A 22021-nucleotide genomic window follows, 5' to 3' on the forward strand; every position below is an offset into this window, starting at 1 on the left:
TTGTTATATTGTTCCTAGTACAAGAATATTAAGCAAGTTAAAGACACAGGTGTCATATTGTTTTCACTGACATATAAGGTACATGTCTACCCTTCCCCCCCAAAAGAAAGAAGGCAACCAAAAGCCTGCATCCAGTGCAGAAGGTTGAGCACCAGACGCACGAGAATAAAGGAAGCAGTTACTCTCCATGGCAATGGTCCTCAACAGAAGGTGACTCTGCCCATCAGGGACGTTTGGCAACATCTGGGCAAGAAGCGCTACTGGCATCTCATGGCTACAACTTAAGAGTACTATTCAGTATCCCACAACAAAGAATTGTCTGGCCTTACTCTAAGATACAATCTGACACAAACCATCGAAGAAAACATGAGTTTCCCATCTTGGTTATAAGTATTTTAATAAAAATAACCAACCACTATCCACATGGCTAATGGCAAGTAGAGTCTGAAGTTTTGTCCCTGCAATTTAGATCGAACTCTGACTGTTCATGCCCTGCCCCCCCAAATTCATATGTTGGAAACTTAATCCCCAATAGAAGGTGGGGCCTTTGGGATTCGTGCCCCCGTTAAAGAGGGCCAGGCCAGCAAAGCTCCCTAGCCCCTTCTGCCATGTGAGGCTCCAACAAGAAGTTTCCAACCTGGAAGAGGGAGGGCCCTCACCCAGCCATGCTGGCATCCTGATCTCAGATTTCCAGCTTCTAGAACTATGAGAAGTAAGTTTCTCTTGTTTATAAGTCACTCAGTCTGTGGTATTTTGTTATAGCAGCCCAAATGGACTAAGACACTCCCCCGCTCAAAAGCAACAAAAGCTCTGCATTAGTTCAAGTCTAAGTCAAAGTCAGTTCAAGGTTAACATTACAGAATTCAAGAATAATTATATTAACAGAGCTGCAAAAAGTGTGGTCCACCTTTACTTAAGAAAATTATAAATACCTGAAGAAGGACAGCCATTAGCTAGCTGCTGGAGGTAACAATGCTTCCCCCATTAAATTATTTTGAAACACTTTCAAATCATGAATGATAAAAAGTATTTTTAATAATTTTTTTAAGAAAAAAACTTCTTGTAAAATTGAGGAGGCACTTAAGGTCTGAGGAGCTAATGTACAACATGGTTACTATATTTGATAATGCTATATTGTATATCTGAAATTTGCTGGGAGTTTAGAACTTAAGTGTTCTCAGCGACAACAAAAATGATAATATACAAGGTGACGGATGTGTTAAGTTGGTGGGATCCTTTCACAATGCATGTGTATATCAAATCATCAGGTTGGACACTTTAATTATATCACGATTTTATTTGTCAATTATACCTCAATAAAGCTGAAAAATACTTTAAATCATCTTTTAAAAACAAAAATATTTTGAGGGAGCATTTATACAGTAGGTCATCTTAAACAGCCACAACACAGTATCATATTTGAATTCTAGAAATCTAGATGCAGTGGGGAGGAGCGGTATCTCTATTGCAGCCACATCTAACTTACTAAGCAATCAAGACATCCCAGACAATCTTATATTAACAAAAATGCTGGTGTATGATTACTTGCTTCAACCTATGTTTCTAAGGTCTCTGACTCTGTACCATATGTGACTGATACCAAAGATATAGGTATTTACATAATATAATTTGTGAAGAACTATTCTTTTTCACTTTTCCCAGTCTTCTTAGATTTTTCTTTACCAGTCCAAATGAAGTGAAAAGTACACTTCTCAGTAAGTGACAGGAATATAATTTAAGCTCCCACCTTCTAATTGTTTTTCTGGTTTATTGGAAGTTTCTGATCAAAGCATCAGAACTCACTCACAATACTCCCTCAGGACATTCAGGATGATTAGGATGTAACTTCATTTAAAAGCTCACGGATGAACTGTACACTTTAACTGTGCAAACCGTATAGTATATCTCCATAAAGCCTTTAAAAAAGTGAATGGAATTGCCATCTTACTATTATAGTGGTTTCATTAATTTAGTCAAATACACTGAGGGGGAAATGAGCACCTCAGTGGTTATTACATTACTCTCAGAGGACTAAAATTTCGCTGAAATGAAAATACTAACCTAGTTCATACTTGCAGCAGCAATTTTCAAAATTAAATTTATAATCAAACCTTGTGGTCTCTTCCCCCTGAAAATCTTTGCTAATCAAATGACAATCTATAAAGGTAGTTTGAACCACATAAAGTTTTGCTCTCTAAAGAGAACAGAAAGAAAGATCTCCACCTCCGCCAGGACAAAGAACTACAAAGCACAACAAAGGTTTCCCTGAACAAACATTACTCAGAAAACAGAGACCAACCACAGCAGAAATTCTTAACTTGAATAAACAACAGAGATAGCAGTAGAGAACAAACAGCTAGAAGCTATTGTGGGGCTCAGCACACAACCAACAGCTTACAACTTATATAAACCTGGATTTTTAAATCTCGGATAGGAGTCAAACTATAAAGTGCATGAAAAAGACTTCCTGTTTGTCAAGGTGAGCTTACCTCTACTGCAAGTTAAGAAGGCAAGTTTCTATATAATATTAGTATGAATACAAAGATATTAGGTTTATTTTTCTGATTTTTAAATTTTTCAATTACAGTTGACACAGTATTATACTATTCTCAGGTGTAAAATGTAATGATTAAACATTTATTTAACTTCTGACGTGATCATTCCAATAAGTCTAGTACCCATTTGACACCATACATAGCTATTACAATATTATTGCCTATATTCCCTATGCTGTACTTTACATCCCGGTAACTGTTTTTATAACTGGCAATTTGATTAGTTTTTAAACAAAAAAATCATTTTCCATTTAAATGCCACTCATCTTAACGTATAACATGTGTAAAGTACTGGCTTCAAGCTGAACTGCTTTCCATGTGAACAAACACAAATTTTTCCTTAAGTCAATGAAAAACTTTGATCTAAGTTGCAGAAAACCACTTCACAACTAACATTTTTGTTGCCGCTGTTGTTGTTGTTTCATTAATCCTTACCTGAGGATCTTTTTTTCCATTAATTTTTAGAGAGAATGGAAGGAAGAGAGGGAGGAGGGGAGAGGGGTAGAGAGAGAAACATCAATGTGAGAGAGACACATTGATTGGTTGCCTCCCGAAAGGACCTTGACCTGCAGGGGATCAAACCTGCCCTTGACCAGAAATCAAACCATGACCCTTTGGTGCCTGGGCAGGTGCTCCAACCACTGAGCCACCTGCCAGGGCCATAACCAACTTCTCAATCTGTAATTTGGCACTTAAATCCAAAGAGTGTTTTTTAAAGCGGCACACAGGAAAATAGTGTTTTATCAAGCTTCTCGCACACTCCTTAAATTTCCCACAATTAATCCTTTTTAACTCACAAGGAATTATTATAACAGCAATACAAACAAATTCTAAGTAACTACCAGGAATCAATAAAACTCCTTCTATTAAAGGATGAAATATATGTGAATAATTTCAATGCAAAATCAGCTGTCTTCCTTTCATTTGAGATAAAATGGAAGAAAGGGCCAATTCAAAATAATGATTAGGAAATACTTTTGAAAAATAAAAAGATTTTTCTATTTTAATTTCAGGGGGGAAATGGGCTAATTGGCATTGCATGCTTAACTTTGACTTTAATTAGTGATAAAATTATCAAGTGTACTAAAGCAGAAGGAAAACACTATAATAATAACTATTATACTATTAACTTTGAAGTAGCTGTTTACTATTTCATTTACAAACTAAGGTAGGAGTTAAAAAATGCCAGGTATGTACAGGACAATAACATACAAACTATACATATATTCATTCAATATTTGAATACCTTCTACACTGGAGATGCTGTTCATACATTATTCATATATTAAACACAAATATACATAGGTGTTTAATTTAGTACCTACCACAAATAGATAGGTGCTTAACACATGCACACTATGATAGCATGGTAGTTACAGATAATGTGGTTAACTTCAGCAGACAACATCTGTGTTACACATATGGCCATCAAAATAATTGTGGCATGCTTTTGTGATACTAAAAGAGGCCAAGCCTGTTGCAAAATGATCACTTCCAACAAAAGCCTGCTTAAATTGTTGTTTATTTAAATGGCATCTATCCACAATAACAGCATTATAAAGTTGCTATTGCATTTGAAACACTCACCGATTTTCAACCTATTTGTAAAACAAGGTAAGCACCATCAGCTTACAGAAAGTAATTGTGGACCAGGATTTTTTATTCATGTTTCTTTGACAAAATTATTCCATTTGATCCCAAGTCTTGGCCGCCCTCTTGACAGAATAATGTACACGCTCCACAGCTGACAGGAGCACTGCTTTCATGATTAAATAAGAAGCTCATACTCCAGATGACTTTAGACTTTGCACTTCAGAAAGATTTCTTTGTTGTTTTAGTATAGGACCATCAGTTATCTTTTTCTGTTTCTATCCCCAAGCCAAAGAGAGTCTACGGATTATCAAAAATTTAAGATGTTTTTTGTGATTTTTGCCTATTTTATTTGCACAGTACACTAAAGAAAGTCACATGGTCTTATAAGGTAAGTTCTTTTCCTGATTTCATTTGGAGGTATTTTAGAACATAAACAAAAGTTGAAAATATAAAATGAACACCTCACCCCAAAGTCTTTTATTGGCCTTCAAGGAAACTGCAAATGAAAATATGATTGACTTTTGCTTTTTATTATTACTGGGGGACAAAATATTCAAAACACTTTTCTAAAGGAAAGGGTTAAGTTTCTCTTGTGGCTTTAACTCATCATTTTCACCCTCTTTTCTTGTAAAAGAATGACACCTGTGAAATTAGAATTCTGTACACCAAGAATGGTAACATCAAAGCCGAAGCTCTGGCCAGGAACAGTTACCCTAATGTACACAAAGCTATGTAGAAACCGATTCCCATAAGGAAATGCCCAGGGCCTACGCCATTAGGATTAACTTCTGAGATGACAAGACTAGGAAAGGACACTTGCCAGGCTGAACTTGATTTCCCAGACGCCCAGCTCTACAGGGGAGGGGGGGGAGTGGTTTCCCTCCAGGAGACTCAGCAGCTGGTTTATCTAAAATGCCTGTGATTTAAAAGTGAAGGAAGCAAAACAAACCGTTCCGATTCCTGTCACCTCTTGGTAGTTACATAGTTGCTAGAGCAAAAGGAGCACCAAGACGCCTCCCCAGGTTGTGGACTCTAACATAAAAACCCAACAAAATTAAGGAAGTGCATCTCTGCAATCTCCCAGCCTTTTTGTTCGGGTTCTCTGGGTTAACAGTAGTAACTGCATTTTAACGATCTACAAACAGAAGCAAAGTTATTACCGAGTCGCTCTGAGCGAGGTTTACTTAAAGGTAGGGAGCAGTTGGCCTGCAGAGAGGGAAATTATTTTCCGTCCTAACGAGCAATACCCAACCACACGGCCGCACAACACCATCACAACCGCCTAATAAATGTGTTTCAACGCGTGAACTCCTTTACTGCCCCAATGACACTATCCAGAAAAAGCCAAGGGGAATCGTGCCTTGGACACTACGCTGCCCGCACATTCAATTTTGTGCCTCTTCGGGGGCCGCAGAGGAGGCCTTAGATGCTTTGGGAGGTAACCGGTGTCGAGAAGACTCCTGGTGCGTGGACTGCCCTGTGAGATATCAAACTTACTTTCCTTTACGAAGGGACTCAAAGTTAACGCACAGTGACACGTCCACCCTCTACGTGAGCGCAGGCGGCAGCCCGGGGACTCGGTCGCCACCGCGAACCGCGACCGCGCTCAACAAAGCCGCGGACCCCCGCGCCCGCCCGGCCGCGGACCCCCGTCACGCCCCCATCCCGCGCCTACCTTGATGCCCTGCTGCTGGGTGGTGAGGGTTAACTTGGACTCATCCAGGAGCAAAACTTCGCAGTAAAATTCTTCCGGAACAGCGCAGAAACAGCCCATGTCGGCAGTGGCCCGTCTCCAGCCAGGCGAGAAAGCTGTGACCCAGGCGCTGAGCCGCCCCCTCCCCTCAAACGCGAGGCATTAATTTACCGTCCGCGCCGCGGCGAGGGGGCAGGAGCAGCTCCCGGCCGGTCCAGGGCCGCGCGGGGGGAGGTCAGGAGGGAGGGGAAGCGGGAGATCAGCGCCCGGGAGCAGCCGGGGAAGCGCCTGCGGAACTGGGTGCGGAGGGCGGCGGCGCGTCCCCGCGCATCCTGCGGCTCCCGCTCCTCCGAAGGCGTGGACGCCGCGGCCCCTCCCGCAGTCCTGGGAACGACAAAAGTCTCCTGGCAATGGGGGCAAGAAGCAAGAAAAGGGAGAGGCGAGAGCTCGAGGCCCTCCCCGGACTTGGAAGCTCCTTGGAAGCTCCTAGAAGCTCTGAGGACCCCTCCACACGTGCACTTCCGAAGCGCGGCCGAGACGCACCGGCCTCCCCCTTGCCTGCGGAGCCCCCGGAGGGCGCGCACTTCCAGCTCCGACCCCACCTCGCAACCCCCCGTCGAGTCTGCTGAATGGGGAGCGCTAGGTCGTTCCTTTGTGTTAGGGGCACCCACGACGACCCAGCAACACTGCAGGGGCAGTGGCGGAGATCATCCCTTCCCCAGTCCGCGTGCACCGAGAAGCCCGAAGACGGTCGGAAAGGGCAGCGGGCTCCTACCGAGGCGGGTGAGTAGAGGTCAGCTTGTCTCGGAGTGTAGCTCCAGTCTGGGGAGCCCCGCGCTCATCTCGGGGGGGCCTGTGTAGGGCCAAGTTCACGCTCTCCCTCCGAGAATGCCGCGAGCCGCTGCCGAGTGCTGCTTCCCCGGGAGGTTCAGAGAAGCGGGGAGTCGAAGGACTCGCGGACCGGCGCCGGGGCTGGGAGCGCGACGGGCGGGCGGACCGGTGGGGGGGTGCCCTGGGTGCGCCAGGCCGCGGCGACCCCGGGGAAAGTTCTCTCCGAGGCTCGAGGGGTGGCTCCCCCGGCGGGAGCAGTCCAGGTGCGGCTGGGCCGGGCCGTGGCGTCGGCAAAAAGCCGGGGAGTCGAGCGGCGGCCGAGCAGCCAGCAAGGGGGCGCCCCTTCTGGGCGGGGTCTCGGCTGGGGGCGGAGGGCGGAGCGGAGGTGGTCTAACGGCGAGTGCGGACAGGTCCGCGAGGGGAGCTGCGCCCGGCCCCGCAGGCCTGGCCTCCTGCGCCGGGTCCGTTTCCCGGGGAGCCCGGGAGGCTGGCCCGGGGAGGGCAGGGCGCATTCCTGCTCGCACCCTGGCTCTCGGCGCTCCTAGTCCCACGCCCTCCTTGCGGCCCGCGGTGTCCAGGACTGGCGGGCACAATAGCTCTGAGGCTACAGTGACCCCTGGTGGGTCCTCCTGTCCGTGCACAGGCGCCCGGGCCGCGCGGGCTCCCGCAGCAGGTGCAGTTGTGCACTCGGCTGGGAGCCGGCAGCGGGTGAACGCCGTCGTCGTATTTCTAGGAGACGCGGGGAGGACGCGGAGCCGAGCTGAGGGTAGGCCTCCCAGGAAACTGTTCTACGCTTCATTTCGTATTAGAAAGAGCAAGGGCTTTGGCGTTAGGCATAGTTTTCAGTTCCAAGCTAGATAGCCAAAGCTCAAAAAATTTTGCTTAAAACCTAGGGTGTTAGTACCTTAAAAATAAAATAAAATAAAATTTTTAAAGCTGACAGCCGCTGCACAGTAGAACGGAAATGAACAATTTGCAACTTTGGAGGGAATTTCCTTCCATAGTGATTTGCCGCAGAGAACCTTCTGTAGGAAACCTTTTTTCCCTGCTGTAAGAGCCCCATCTGAACCTGAAAAGCGCAACCCCCAAAGTGCGATGTAAAACCTTCCATGTTTGGTATAAACTCTACCTAAAGTTATAAATCAAATCTATTTTACCTTCCAGGCTTTCTGTGAAATGGAAGCAGGTTTGGAATTTCTAATCGAATTCCATGTTCAACTTTGGGTCATATTGTCCAAGTTTTGCCTGCCGTGAGCCGACACCTTATTATTATGGGTTTATCATCTTTATTTGTGGAGGCTTTTCTGTAATTTAATACTCCGGGCACAAATTACCAAATGGGATTGAAAGATTTCATAACAGATTTTCATTCATTATAATATTCAGTGGAGTCTCTTCAGCTTGCAAAAATAAAAGACACAGTCAAGTATAATAATCTGTTTTCCAGTTTCGAGTTTTGTTGCCACCTGTTTTATGTCCCTTGATTCTGGGTTTTTTGTTTTCCCTTTAATGGTAATGGAAAGGCTGGGGGTTTGGGGGTGAGGTAGCAATTCTGTTCCAGGCTCCTCACAATGAAAAGCACAAAGCCATGAAGTCCTGTACATATGACGGCCTTTTCTGAGTGAGACATTTTCTTCTCTATTTCTTTATCAGGGACTGGAGAAAAGAAAAAAAACCCATTTAACACAAAATTGGAGTTTTCTAGAGATAATGGGAAGCTTCCACAAGTTTAAAAAGACACATGTTAATGAGCTATTGATATAGGATAAACTGCATATATTTAAAGTATACAATTTGATACATTTTGTATATACTCATTAAACCATCACCAAAATCAAGCTAGTAAACATCACCCATAAAGTTTTCTCCTGTACCTCCCACTCCTCACCACACCTCATCTCCTAACCACCGATCTGCTTTTTGTCACTATAGATTTTCTGTAGTTTCTAGAGTTTTATATAAATGGAATCGTGGTGTCAACTCTTTTTTTTTGGTGGGGGTTCTGATTCTTTTTTCTCAGCCTAACTGTTTTGAGATTTATCCACATTGTCTATATCAATCATTTATCCATTTGTATTGCTCAGGAGTATTCATTTATATGTACTTACAACAATTGTTTATCCATTCATTTGTGTGGTTTCCAACTTTTCAGTATTACAAATAATATAAATATTACAAATCTTGCACTGAGGATTGTACTCTAAGCTCAGGCTGCCATACCAAAACACCATAGACTAGACAGCTTAAACAACAGACACTTATTTTCTCACAATTTTGGATGCTGAAGTCCAAGATCAGGGTACCAGCATAGTCACTTTATGGTGAGACCCTCTTCCTGGCTTATAGGTGGCTGCCATCCGCTGTGAATGTTTCTTTGTTGGCAACTGTGGGGGAGAACACAAGTTCTGTGGTGTCTCTTCTTATAAGGACACTAAACCTTTTGCATCAAGGCCCCACCCTTTTCACTTCATTTAATTTTAATTACCTCCTTATAGGCCCCATCTCCAAGTACAGTCACATTGGGGGTTAGAGCTTCACATATAAATTTGGAGGGGACACAATTCAGTCCATAGCAAGGATCTATGTCTTTGTACAGACATGTGCTTTTATTTCTTTTGAAATAAAAAAATAAAAAGAGTGGAATAATTGGGTCAGAAGATACACAAATGGAAAAAAGCACATGAAAAGATGCTCAACATCGTTAGTCATTAGGGAAATTCATGTTAAAATCACCATAAGAGACCACTACAGACTTAGTAGAATGGCCACCATACCAAGCTCCCACACCACTATACCAAGTGTTGTCGAGGATGGGGAAAAATCTGTATTCTCACACACTGCTGGTGGGAATATAAAATGGTACGATCCCTTTAGGTAACACTTTGGCAGTTTCTTGAAAAGTTGAACATATAAACATATACCTTCCGCAGAATTTTGGAGGAAGACTTTCTCTGACTATCCAGAGAAACAAATTTAAAAGATACTATTCAAACACATCACACACACCCACACAGGAAAATCATATCATTTTTCAACATGTGCTTAACATAATACAGTCTCTTGAAAGCCTGTGTCAAAGGCTTTGATCTGTTTTCAGAGATGTTTTAGAAAAATATTTTCTTTGGTCAAGTTGACATTTTGTCACAATAAGCCTATGTAGATAAGTCAAATGACAAACAAACTTAGAGTAGATGCCATTTTATGGAAATATGTAGACCATCTGTGAAGGGCTGTAGGAATTCTCATCCTGGAAGAAGCAATTGGACTTCACATAAAACAGGCCCCGTCCCTTGCTGAAACGTGCACTGCACAATGCCAGACACAGAATTCCATTTAAAGCACCGTATTCTTTTTAGGAAGATGTATATAAACAGTTCATGTCTTCTGTCATTTTTTATATTTTTGCATTTTCCAAACTTCAGAAAGTGAACTGTAATTTGAAACAGGAAAGGATACCTTGAAAACATTGACAGTAAATAAGTAAATAGTTTAATTACTTAAATATGGAGGGCAATGCAGAAGAATCACCTGGAGGACTTACGACACAGATTGCGGGCCCCACCCCCAAGCCTGGAGTGGGGCCTGGGAATTTGCATTTCTAACAAGTTCCCAGGCGATGCTTATGCTGCTGTTTGGGAACCACACTTTGAGAGGCACCACTCTAGAGATTATCTTTCCAAAAAGTAATAAAGATTGTCGCTAATTACCTATGAATACTTTTTTAAAGGGGAAGGTGCACTTTTTTACTAGTAGCCTCCCTATTACTCCACCTCATCTATCATTACTTCCTTAATGCCTGTCAGGGAAGAGTATTGAAGACCCTGCCAAGTAGATTACATCAGAAAGAGTAGCTTTTAAAGGGAAATATTCCTGTTTTATTTTCATCATACTCCTGTCTAGTCTCTTCAGACACCTTGCTCGATGTTCTGTCTAATATAGTATGTGCCCGCGCACATCCACTTTTTAAGACCATCCTGCCTTCTGACTCACTTCATATATGTCATTAACCAGCTATCCTCTCTTCTAAGTACCGAGGCCTTAGATCCCATTTATTGAAATGCCTCAAGGGTGATACCCACATTTCAAGGGAAGTCATCTCCCAGATGGCAACCTAAGCTGCCTCTTCGTTCTTGTGATCTCCATGTAAATGTGTTTTGGAGTTTACTGAGAATTCTTACTTTGCACACTTTGTGATCCTTGTTGGTGAATGAATTGATATGGTTTGTATTTAGTATACATGGCTTAGAACTTCGAAATATCCTAGTATCCCTCCCCTTCTCTGGTCAAATGTAAACTAGCAAAAGTGGGTGCAGAGGAGCAAGTTGATAAGTCTAGTAATCCGTTGGGAGACATTTTTTGAGTTTTTTTAAACAGATTAACATCTTATGCCTATTTGATTGAGAAAAATTCCAAAGGTTAGCAAGAGCAGGTAAAATGTGTATGTTGATACATTGTCAGTGGAACTGTAGATTGGTTTGGGCTTTCTGGAATGCAGAGTCACACATACAATAATTTAAATATGCATACACTTTGACCCAGAAATTCAATAGCTAGGAATTTATCCTTATCAAATAATAGCCACAGATGCATGTAAAAATATATTTACTACAGTATGTTTATAATGTTAAAGCCTTTTAAACAACCCAAGTGCCCAATAAGAGGGTGTTGTTACATTAATTTTAGTGCATGCATCTAATAGAAGATTCAGCAGCTGTTAGAAAAGATGAGATGGATGTGTATGCACAGACATGGAAAGTTATCCAAGGTAAGCAGTGAAGTAAAGAAAAAAAAGCAGCTTACATAATCATCCAAATGAAAAGGTCCATTTTTATTTGTTTTTAAAAGGAAGTTTGGACTTTTTACAATAAGCATGAATGAATTAAAAATGAAAACAGATTTTCATATTAAGCAAAAGAATGCTATCAAATTTCTGGCTAATGGAATTGACCTTCATTTAAAAATGAATTCCTTTTCTAGAATCTAACCTGGATTCTAACATATTGACTATTTCATCTGCTTCATATTTTACCTGGTTCCCCATCAAATGGTGGGGGAATTAGCTTTTAGTTATCCTGCAATTATTTTGATATTAGGTCAGACTAGCCATGTGACCTTAAAGAAGTCCCATCATCTCTCTGTGCCTCAGCACGTTCATCTATTAAGTAAAGGACCTGGGACTTCTTGTGTTCTGGTGCCTCTAGATCTTCATGCCCAGCATGCTGCTCTCCCATCCCTTCCTTCTGGAAACAACACATTGTTCTTCCTATAAAAGTGATATCCCAGAGAAAAAGCAACCCAGTGTAACATCTGGCAAAGAAACATCTGGAGTAAACGACCTCTGAACTCATGTCCAGCCTTCTGATCCTGACATTAAGAAGTTGCCAAGAAAAACTGAAAACAGTCATTTGATGGATGGTTGGTAGACAGGACTAGAATGGAGGCATTTTACTGCATTCTTTTTTGTACATTTAGAATTTTGTATACTGGTATTCTGTACACGTGTTACTTAGTCCTAGTACAAATAAATATTTTTAATCATTTTTAAAAGGCAAAGTATAATTTATGATCTTTTTAAATGGGCATGCATAGAGTAAGGAGTGGATTTGTGGTAGAACTGTGAGTAAATTTTGTTTTCTATGGTTTTATTTATTTTTATAAAAATTTTCCATGAATATTACACCTGTGGCCAAATAAATCTTTTTTAATTTTAAAGAGTAATCTCATAAAATTAAAAAAATGTAAAGTAAAGAACAAAAGGAGGCCCAATGAGCACATCAAACCCAGGGGGGATAAAGTTGTCACAAAATCTCTATTGGCAGCCATGTCACCTGACACAGGTGCTCAGTGAAGCCTCAAACCCTCTCATCGTGAGCTGTCTTCTCAGCTTAAAATCTTCCTCTTGCCCACACCTCCCACTGGCTGCCCCATTTTCATCTCAGTAGGTCCCACCTACTGCTCAGGTGTCCATTTTGCTCCCTCTTCCAGGAAGCTCCCGTGACTCCTAGGTCTGGGTTGGGCCCAATGCATCATTACCACCCCTTCCTAGGCTGTAGCTCCTGAGATCAGGGCCGTGTTTGACTGGTTCACTGTTGTATCCCCAGCACCTGTTACAGTGCTGGACAGACAGGAGACTCTCAATAAGCGCGTGTTGAATGAATGAGTGAGATCACGTGTACAAACTTCACTTCTGGCATGCGACGTGCACATTTTATTTATTATTTATTTATTTATTTACGTGGGGGGTGGGGTTCTAGTTTGAATTCCTTCTAGAAAACTCTTATTTTGCCAGCTATCCATCTTCTTAACCAAAAGTAACTTTTGTTGAAGGGTTTATATAGAGTTGAAGTAAGCATACAACCATGCCGTATGTTGAAATATGCACTTTATTCCTAAGGTTTCTCGTTGCCTTATGTATTACAGGGTTTTGTGGTTGGCACTTGGATCTGAGAAGTTTTGTGAGATATTCCCTTATTTCTGTAGAAATTAAATTGGATGAGCAATTAGGGCAAGAATAAACACTTCAGACCTTCTTTCTGCAAACTTACAGACCAGAGTTTGCATTCAAGGTGCATTGAATAAATACTGAACACTATTAGAGGTAGCAAAGCTTGATTGAGCTGCCCAAAATAAGGAACAATCTCTAATAATTCATTTAACCTGGGTTTAGAGCATACTTTATTGATATTGAGTGTAGTTGTTGTCTATGATATTACAAAACAGTGGCAAATAATACAATTACTTAGGACTTGTAGCATGTAAAATCTGGAAGGAATTTTGATGTTCATCTTAATCTCACCCCTTAATTATGTTCAGATGAAGGTTTTGAGACACAAAAACATGAAGTATTTAGCTGTTAGCAGATTTCGGCTTGACCATAGGACCCCTGTCCTTACATCTTAATTTGCCACTCTTGTAGTATAACCCCACCCAAAATTCTAGGAAAATATGAAATTAAGCTTTGTTATATATACATATAATGTATATATCAGTAGTGTATATCTTAATATGCTTATTCCAGGTTGTAGATAGGATAAAGCAACTTTTATGAGGGGTATATATCCAACCATAATCAAATTATTGTATGTCATTGAATCTAAGGTGCCATCAATTACATTAATAATTTATTTTATTTACCACTATGAAAGAAATAAAAACTGCCCATTAATTGAAGACACCATCAATTATAGGAGGTTCCCCAATTCCAGAAATATTAATGTGGGGGGAAAATGTCATCTTGAAAATTGAAGAAGTATGGTGTTAATTAGGGTCATGTTTTCAGCTGAAATAATTGATTTAATTTTACTAATTCTCCATATTTATACTGTGTTCATTGGCAAATATAAGTGAAGGACACAGGTACAGATATTTTCATGGAATACATATATAAGAAGGAATGCATGCATAGAACTTTTTTTGTAAATCAAACATCAGGATGCTTTTGAAAACCCAATTTAAACCAACCTTTAAAATAGAGTTTATTGCCTTTCTTCTACCAATTTCAAGCAGCATCCAGAACTGACTTTTATTCTCTGCATCCCTCCACCTCTGCCATTTCCATGTATTGGTCTTGAACTTAGCCTGGCTTCTCTTGAAGCATCAGATGCTGGAGTAGTTCCAGGACTCACATCTGCTGTCCACACTACACAGAGCAAAGGGAGCCAACTGTTCTAACTTTCTTAGTTGGAGGCTCAGGATTCACTCTGATGGAGCAGCTTGAGTCATAGCAGTTCAGTGGAGCCATTAGGAGCATAGATTCCAGAGCCAAACTGTGTGAGTTCCGAATCCAGCCCAGCTCACTGTTTACCAGTTTTGTACCTCAGAGCAACGTAGATGGGGTATTATAATAGCACCTACCTCGCGCCGATGTTGTGAGGATCCAATGGACAAATGCAGTGCTTGGAACAGTGCCTGGGACTTAGTAAACTCTATGAAAGTGTTGTTGATGATGATGATGTGATTCAACCCTGAAGTAATCACCATGGCTAGAGGGAGACTACAATGAATGGCTTAGCCGAGGTCAAAAGGTACCTCCAGAGTGACAGGCAGAATTTGCTTCTCTGGAATCGCATGGGGTCTCCAAACGGGCAGTGAGAAGGAATAACTAGGTAATTAAGGCAGGGAAGGCAGATAGGAGTAACCAAAAAAAGCCCACCACACAAGTCGCCGTGTAAATACACAAGGTTGTTTGACAAGTCATATTCTAAAATGAAGACCATGTGTCCAAAGTAAATAATCACCCTAAGCCTTATACCTTAGTCAAATATGTATTTTCATATATATACCAAGTTTCCAGTTATATAAATTATACATTTTTAAAATGTTACTCAGACTCCCCTTTTCCTCACATATTTTCATTCATGTTCCTGCTCAGTCAGTGCTTGTTGACCATCCACTGTGTACCAGCCTGGCCTCTGCCCTCAAGGAGTTTGTAGTCTTATAGAATGATAGTTCTTAGCAAGCATTCATCTTCCTTTAGCTAGATCAGATATATAAAATAAAAGTGCTAACAGGACCCTGGAAGATCAATATGTGATTTAGGGGTTGAGTAGATTATTGTTTTGACTACAGTATTGTGATTATGAATGTATTTTATGTGTCTGGCTCCCCTATTAGACTATGAGCTGCTTGAACGCAGAGGTAGGACCCTGTTCAATTTTTTATCTGTAACACCTAAGACAATGCCTGGCACTTCAAAGCTTTTAATTAATTTAGTCAAAACCCCAGAAAAGTAGTATGCATAGCTGGAATGGTTAAGAGTTGGGTAGAAAGAGGCAGTTTCTAAGTATTATCCAAACGATACGCCTAAGTTTGCAATTTATGATAACTTAAAGTTTATGTTCTCATTATCTATATATCAAAGCAAAATGTGGCATGCAATCTACCACTGAAACTAAACCCTGATTTTTACCTGGGATTTTTTCCCAAAGTTCCTGGCTAGTAGGTGTTGCCCTGTGGCTCAGACCTGGCCAGTGAGATGTGTTAAGTATTAAACGGTACTTCCTGAGAGTCTTTTAAAAGTCTTCCTAAAAATCTTTAAAAAGAAGGAAGGAGACATGCAACATCTCTGTCCTTCCTCCTAGCAACCGGAATTTGAATGTCATAGCTGGAACACAAACAGCCATCTAAAGACAGTGGCAGGGAACAAAAAGGGAGCCTGAACCCTGCAAGCTTGGAAGCACCACCCAGCCTTGGGGGCCTATCTGTGGGCTTCTTCATGTCCATCTGTTCAAACCCCTGTTGTTTGTTTTGGGGGTTTGTTTGGTTTTTGTTATAGGTGACTAAATGTGATCCTGATTGAAACCCACCCCCATCTATGTACGTAAGACAGCAAGCATCCAAGTAAACAACCTACCTTTTTTAAGGACCACTTGTTTATGTTCTATATGCTGCTCCTTGGAAATAAGTTTTGTCTATTATTGAAGGAAATACTTAACTTCTCTGATTCTGGGTATCTTTAAAATGAGTAAATTTCTTTTTTTGAAAATCTGTAATTTAGAGTTCTTAATTCAGAAAGAACTAGGAGGAAAGAAGGTATTTCTTGCCATGCATAAGTCACCATAGCCAGCTCCAATGGCAGCCTGTCCTGACCTTGCCTCTCCTTTGGCCACGCTGGGCTTGGGAAACAGGAACAGGGACCGAAAGCAAGGGTGGGGTGAGGGGATACTCCAGAGTGACTTGTTATTCAGAAGTCATTGTAATTACATTTTTAAAATCTACAGCCCTTTCTCCAGGCCCTGTTATTTAAGTAACTCCACTCGAGCTTCTGAACCCTATGACAAAGGCAGGAACGGTATTACCCTCCTCACGAAGTTCAGTAAACTGGGGCTCAGAGAGGTCACAGGACTTCCCCAGCAGGTGATGTTTCAGGGAAGGGGATCTGTTCCACTAGGGCATGAGGTAGGTAGGTAGGTAGGTAGGTAGGTAGGTAGGTAGGTAGGTAGATGATGATGATAGATAGATAGGTAGATAGGTAGATAGATGATAGATAGATAGATGATGATAGATAGATAGATAGATAGATAGATAGATAGATAGATAGATAGATAGATAGATGATAGATAGATAGATAGATAGATAGATAGATAGATAGATAGATAGATAGATAGATAGATAGATAGATGATAGGTAGGTAGGTAGGTAGGTAGGTAGATAGATGATAGATAGATATCTGCCCACATACTCATAGGTCTGGCCCAATGGAGTAATTTTTTCTTTCTTAAGTAAAGGTGAAATAAAACAAAGATATGCTAATCCTCCTCAGTCTGAGTTAACAAAGGCTCCCACGGGACCATCTGAGGTTAGATAATCAATATTCATTCTATTTTTCCTTTCTTTTCTTTTTTTTAATTTCAGGTTTTGCAAGCTGTCTTTGGTGGGAGACTTGGGGGAGGGCGGATTAAGGCGCAAGCCGGACAGCCTCATTGGTATTTCAGTCTCTTTCCTGACTCTGCTCCTGAATGACCGCGGCCCCTGCTTGCGGGGCCTGTAGACCCCTGACTGATGGAACCTGCCAGCACACTTCAGCTGGCTCCCAAGCAAACATATGGTGTCAGGGTCAATATTTACCTTCATTTAATGCGTGCAGTGCTTCATCTATTTATTTATTTATTCAGCAGGCAATTAGGCTCCACGGAGCAAAATCCCTTTGTTCTCTACATGGATTACTGAATATCAGAGCTGTGGAAAACAGCTCTCAGACAAGAGCATTCAACCCTTAGTTTGCATACAGTTGCTGCTCCTATGAGAGGGAAAACAAATATACACACACATAAACACACAAATATATATTGGGAACAGAGTATTATGTATAATGTATAATATATATTTGAGAATACATTATTAATAATATATGTATTACTTGAGAAATGTAGTATTCTTTCTAATTAAGGTATACATCATGACAATGTATTTTTGCTACTTTTGAGAGGCTTTTATAAACAGAAAGGATTATTCAGGATTTTTATGTTTTTAAAAACAATAAGTAATGTATTGAAGTTAAAAATGAGAAGTCTAGGTTTTTCTTGAGCTTTTAGTTTACTTACAAATCGTATTATTCTGTTCAGAAAACTAACAAATTTTAACAATCACTTTTAAGAAAGCTTTGATTACTGCATTAAATTAATATACAAACTTAGTTAATTGAAAAATACCCTCAAACATTTTAAATTGCATTTGTACATTTTATTTCCATCTTAAGTATTTCAATAATCTAAAGAAACAGCAAAACCTTTTTAAGAACCTAAATTACTTTTATACATGGATGTTAAGTGTATTTTTAATGTTTTAAGATTTCTAATCCTATTTTTTAACTTAGTAAGATATTCCTATATTTTCCAAATTATAGTCACAAGTTTAAATGAATTGTTCAGTTATAAATTTATATTGGAAACAAGGCTGCCTGTTTATTCTAATAGGCTCTATTTTATTAACTATTATAAATATTTGAAGTACCAAATATGCACAGGTCACTTAACACAAAAATTATTTATTCCACCCTGGACTGTGTGGCTCAATTAGTTGGAGCATCATTCTGTGCACTCAAAAGTCACAGGTTTGGTTCCTGATCAGGGCACATACCCAGGGTGTGGGCTCAATCGCCAGTTGGGGTGCATATGGGAGGCAACCGATCAATGTTTCTCTCTCACATTGATGTTTCTCTCTCAGTCTCTCTCTCTCCTTGCCTCTCTCTCTCTAAAATCAATTTTTTTAATTATTTTTTAAATTGTATATTCCCTGGTTTTGGCTCTATACTCAATTCTAAAGCTTCCTCAGATTAAAAGATGCTTAAAAACTAAAGGAAACAATGTCATCCCAAATAATTTGGGATTAGTGTCCCAACAGGCTAATATTTCATCGAGATCACAGATATTAAATGAGATGTGAGGTTAAGGTTTAGAAATATGCAGCTCCATCTTCCTCCTAGTTCCTGTGGTCAGGCTGAGCCACTTCCTACAGTCACTCTGTCATCTCTAAGCGACTGGATTGACATCTCTCCTGACCCCACAGGCTGGTGAGCTCTAAGCAGTGGATGTGCTCACATCTTTTCTCCCTCTTCTGCTGATCCACCCCTGGCACTTGAAAAGGCTCTTCCCTCTCCTTTAATTCATAATCTACCCAAACAATCCCAGTTCACCTACAATTCTCCCAATTTCACCTACAACCTCCACAACCTCTCTCAGGTCTGCCCCACCTCTCCTTCCCCACAGCTTTCGCTGAGTTCAGGCTTCATCATTCCTCAGGCCTCAGGTTGGTCAGTAGCCCCCTCCCCCCCAGTCTCACCTGTCCCAGAGGCTCTACCACAAGCCTCCTCCTTCCATCATAACAACTCCACCACCGCCATCCACCACCATCGCCCTTTACGAACACCTTCTGCATATCAGGCAGCAAAACTAGATGCTCTCCCTGTATTTTCCCCTTGGCTTTCACCATATCCCTGCATAAGATGAATCATTAGCCTCATTTTAAGATGAGTAAGTTGAGGCTCAAAGAGGTATAGTAACTTTTTCAAGGTCACACAACTAGTGCAGAGATAAATCAGGCTTAAACTCAATGCTTAGCAGCTCTCACAATAGTGTTATCTCCCTTCTCCACCTATAACATTCCTACTATTTTTCAGAGCTATATTCATGGATTTCTTCCTCTGAGAAGACTGTCCCACTCCTGCCCCTGGTCTGAGGTATCCCTGCCTTGGTTTTCCATAGCACTTGCGGCATTCCTGTATCAGAGCACTAAGCACATTTCGCTATAAATGATTCACTTACACCTCTTTACCTTTCCAACACTGAGGAAAATGTCTGATACACTGACAAGTAAATGGGGCTGGTATGGGGATGGAAGGAAACAAGCAAACAGCTCCTGGTTGAGACTCAAGCATAGATTTAGAGACAAAAGACTCCAGCATTACTATCCCAATGACCTTGAGCAAGTCATTTAACCTCTCTGATTTATCTCAATGATTAAAAGGGAAAAATAATCCCTCTTGCTGGGTTGTTGTGAGAATAAAATTAAAATATGCAAAGACTATTAGGTATACTGCTTGACACATCAACAATCAACAATAGCTGCCATTATGATATTGTTATGCTTACTGACCACAGAAGAAGGTGTTGTTTCTGAGTAGATGATGTGATTGAAGTATATAAATGTAGAGTGTTTTATAGAGAACAGACTTATGATTGCCACAGGGATGGGGGGGTTGGGGAACTAGGTGGAAAAGGTGAAGGGATGAGAAGTACAGATTGGTAGTTACAAAATAGTCATGGGGATGTAAAGTACAACATAAGGAATATAGTCAGTAATATTGTAGTAACTGTGTGTGGTGCCAGATGGGTACTAGAAATATTGGGGAGATAACTTTGTAAAGTATATGATTGTCTAACCACTATGCTACACACCTGAAACTAATACAAATAATATTGAATGTAAACTGTAATTGAAAAAATAAAATTAGCCTGGCCGGCATGGCTCAGCAGTTGAGCATTGACCTAGGACCCAGGAGATCGAGGTTCGATGCCCAGTCAGGGCACATGACCGGGTTGCGGGCTCGATCCCCAGTGGGGGGCGTGCAAGAGGAAGCTGATCAATGACTCTCTCATCATTGATGTTTCTATCTCTCTCCCTCTCTCTTCCTCTCTCTGAAATCAATAAAGATTTTTTAAAGAAAAAATAAAATTAAAAGGCAGTGGTTATGGGGAGGGGGGGTAGTGTCTTGCAGGCAAGAGCCTGGCCTCTTTGGGGACCAGCAATAAATCAGTGATTGGAGAATTTACTTGCTGTCTCTAGGCAGCTTTCTTTCAATCCAATCAGAGAATGCTAAAGGTTTCCTGTTTTGCACGGTTCATTCTAATTGAAATCCATAGACATTTACTGAGTTCCCACTGTGTGCCAAGTACAGAGCCTTGTAGAAGATACATTACTGAGGACAGGCCTCTGCCCTCCAGGAGTTGGTTTTGTTCTCCCAGGGAAAAGACTAACACAGTCACTGCAAACAGGCGTAAGGGCCATCACCAGCCCCAGTGGAGCTGGGAGTACCCAAAAGTGAAGTCAGATGGGTAATTCATCAGCCGAGGGCAAGTTTGGGTTGTTGTGGAGAGCCCAAAGCAGCTATGGTATGAAATACTGAGATTGTGGACCAAGCTAGAGAGCTCTTAACATGTAAACTGGCCATGTCTGGGTACCACAGATTGATGTAACTAAATTAAAGCTGTCACATACACCCAAATTCTGCCTCTCCGTGCAGTGACTTCTGTGTAGGGCATAAATCGGATTGTGACAGAAGTTGAATCGCTGTTCTACTTTACCCTCTCTAAACATTTTTTTGTGGATTATTCCATTGGATTCTCATAACAGAACATGGCACTCGGGACTTTCTCCTGCCAAGCCAGGTTAATAAATTTTACCAAGGTGATTGCCTGTGTTGTCTGATTTGACAGGCCCAGAAGACACAAATTCCAAAAGCTCTCCATCTCCCAGAAGTTTCACCAGCACTAATACATTCCTTTGGGTTAACAGCTGACTCCAGGAAAATCCATGTTAAGTTGGCTGTCCTGTATATTTTGGCATGATCTAGTTAATTATCTTCTTAATAGCTAGATCAAAGTGCAGAATAAGCAAATACTTATTGAACACCAACTGTGTGAAAGACACAAGGCTAGAGGCTGGGACACAGTGATGAATAGGATGCAGTCCCCGCCCTCCAGTGCCCAGAGCTCAAGGCCTGGAGACTGGATGCCTGCAGCACTGCAGAGGGAGAGAGGTTTGCTGAGGGCCTGGAGTAGAGTTCTGTAGTCCATCAGGGTAGCATGAGGTCCCAGACCAAAAAAGGTATTAGGAAGATAAATATAATATAAATTGTAGCTGCTTTAAAATTGATCTAGGACAGCCTTGTTTCCTGGACTTCTCCAGTCCGTTCTCACCTCCGCCTCCTAAGGCGCCTGCAGTCTGCCCTCCCAGTCTTGAGGGTGCCCTTCACATCCCGAGTGGCATGACAGTGCCCGCACCGCTCGGGCCTGCTGCCCCAATGTCAGGCCCTCATTTTCTTCACAGCCAGTTACCTCATCTCCCTGCCTCCAGCCCGTGATTATCCACCACGCTTTCTGCACTGCAGCCAGAGCCTCCTTCTGAAACACGAAGTCTGATCTTCATCACCTTCTAGGGCTGATCATCCCACTCCCCAAGAAAAACTCTGACAGGGGGTTCCCCTGTGTATGTAAGCTCCCCAGAACATACACAGCTCTGGCCCTGTGTACTTTCCCTGGCAAACCCCCATGCACTTGTGAGTTTAAGCCAGAGTGAACCAAGCCACAGGAGGGTTTGTGTACTTTTATTTTTAATAGACTCCACCAGATTT

At 41.5% G+C, this 22021-nt stretch overlaps 1 protein-coding gene across 1 annotated transcript in view; it reads right to left on the reverse strand.

Moving 5' to 3' along the window:
- EPB41L4A (erythrocyte membrane protein band 4.1 like 4A) overlaps positions 1–6823 on the reverse strand; it is a 207584-nt gene extending 200761 nt beyond the window's left edge. Inside the window, exons 1-2 of the mRNA XM_016224934.2 lie at positions 6617–6823; positions 5824–6225 (exon numbers count right to left, since the gene is read on the reverse strand). Of these exons, the coding sequence (XP_016080420.2) occupies positions 5824–5922 (99 nt within the window). The 5' untranslated portion in view covers positions 5923–6225; positions 6617–6823. The remainder of the gene's footprint in view (positions 1–5823; positions 6226–6616) is intronic.
- Between the last annotated feature and the right edge of the window lie 15198 nt (positions 6824–22021).

This window comes from Miniopterus natalensis, chromosome 3, assembly GCF_054644295.1.
Source record: "Miniopterus natalensis isolate mMinNat1 chromosome 3, mMinNat1.hap1, whole genome shotgun sequence".
Classification (NCBI taxonomy): domain Eukaryota; kingdom Metazoa; phylum Chordata; class Mammalia; order Chiroptera; family Miniopteridae; genus Miniopterus; species Miniopterus natalensis.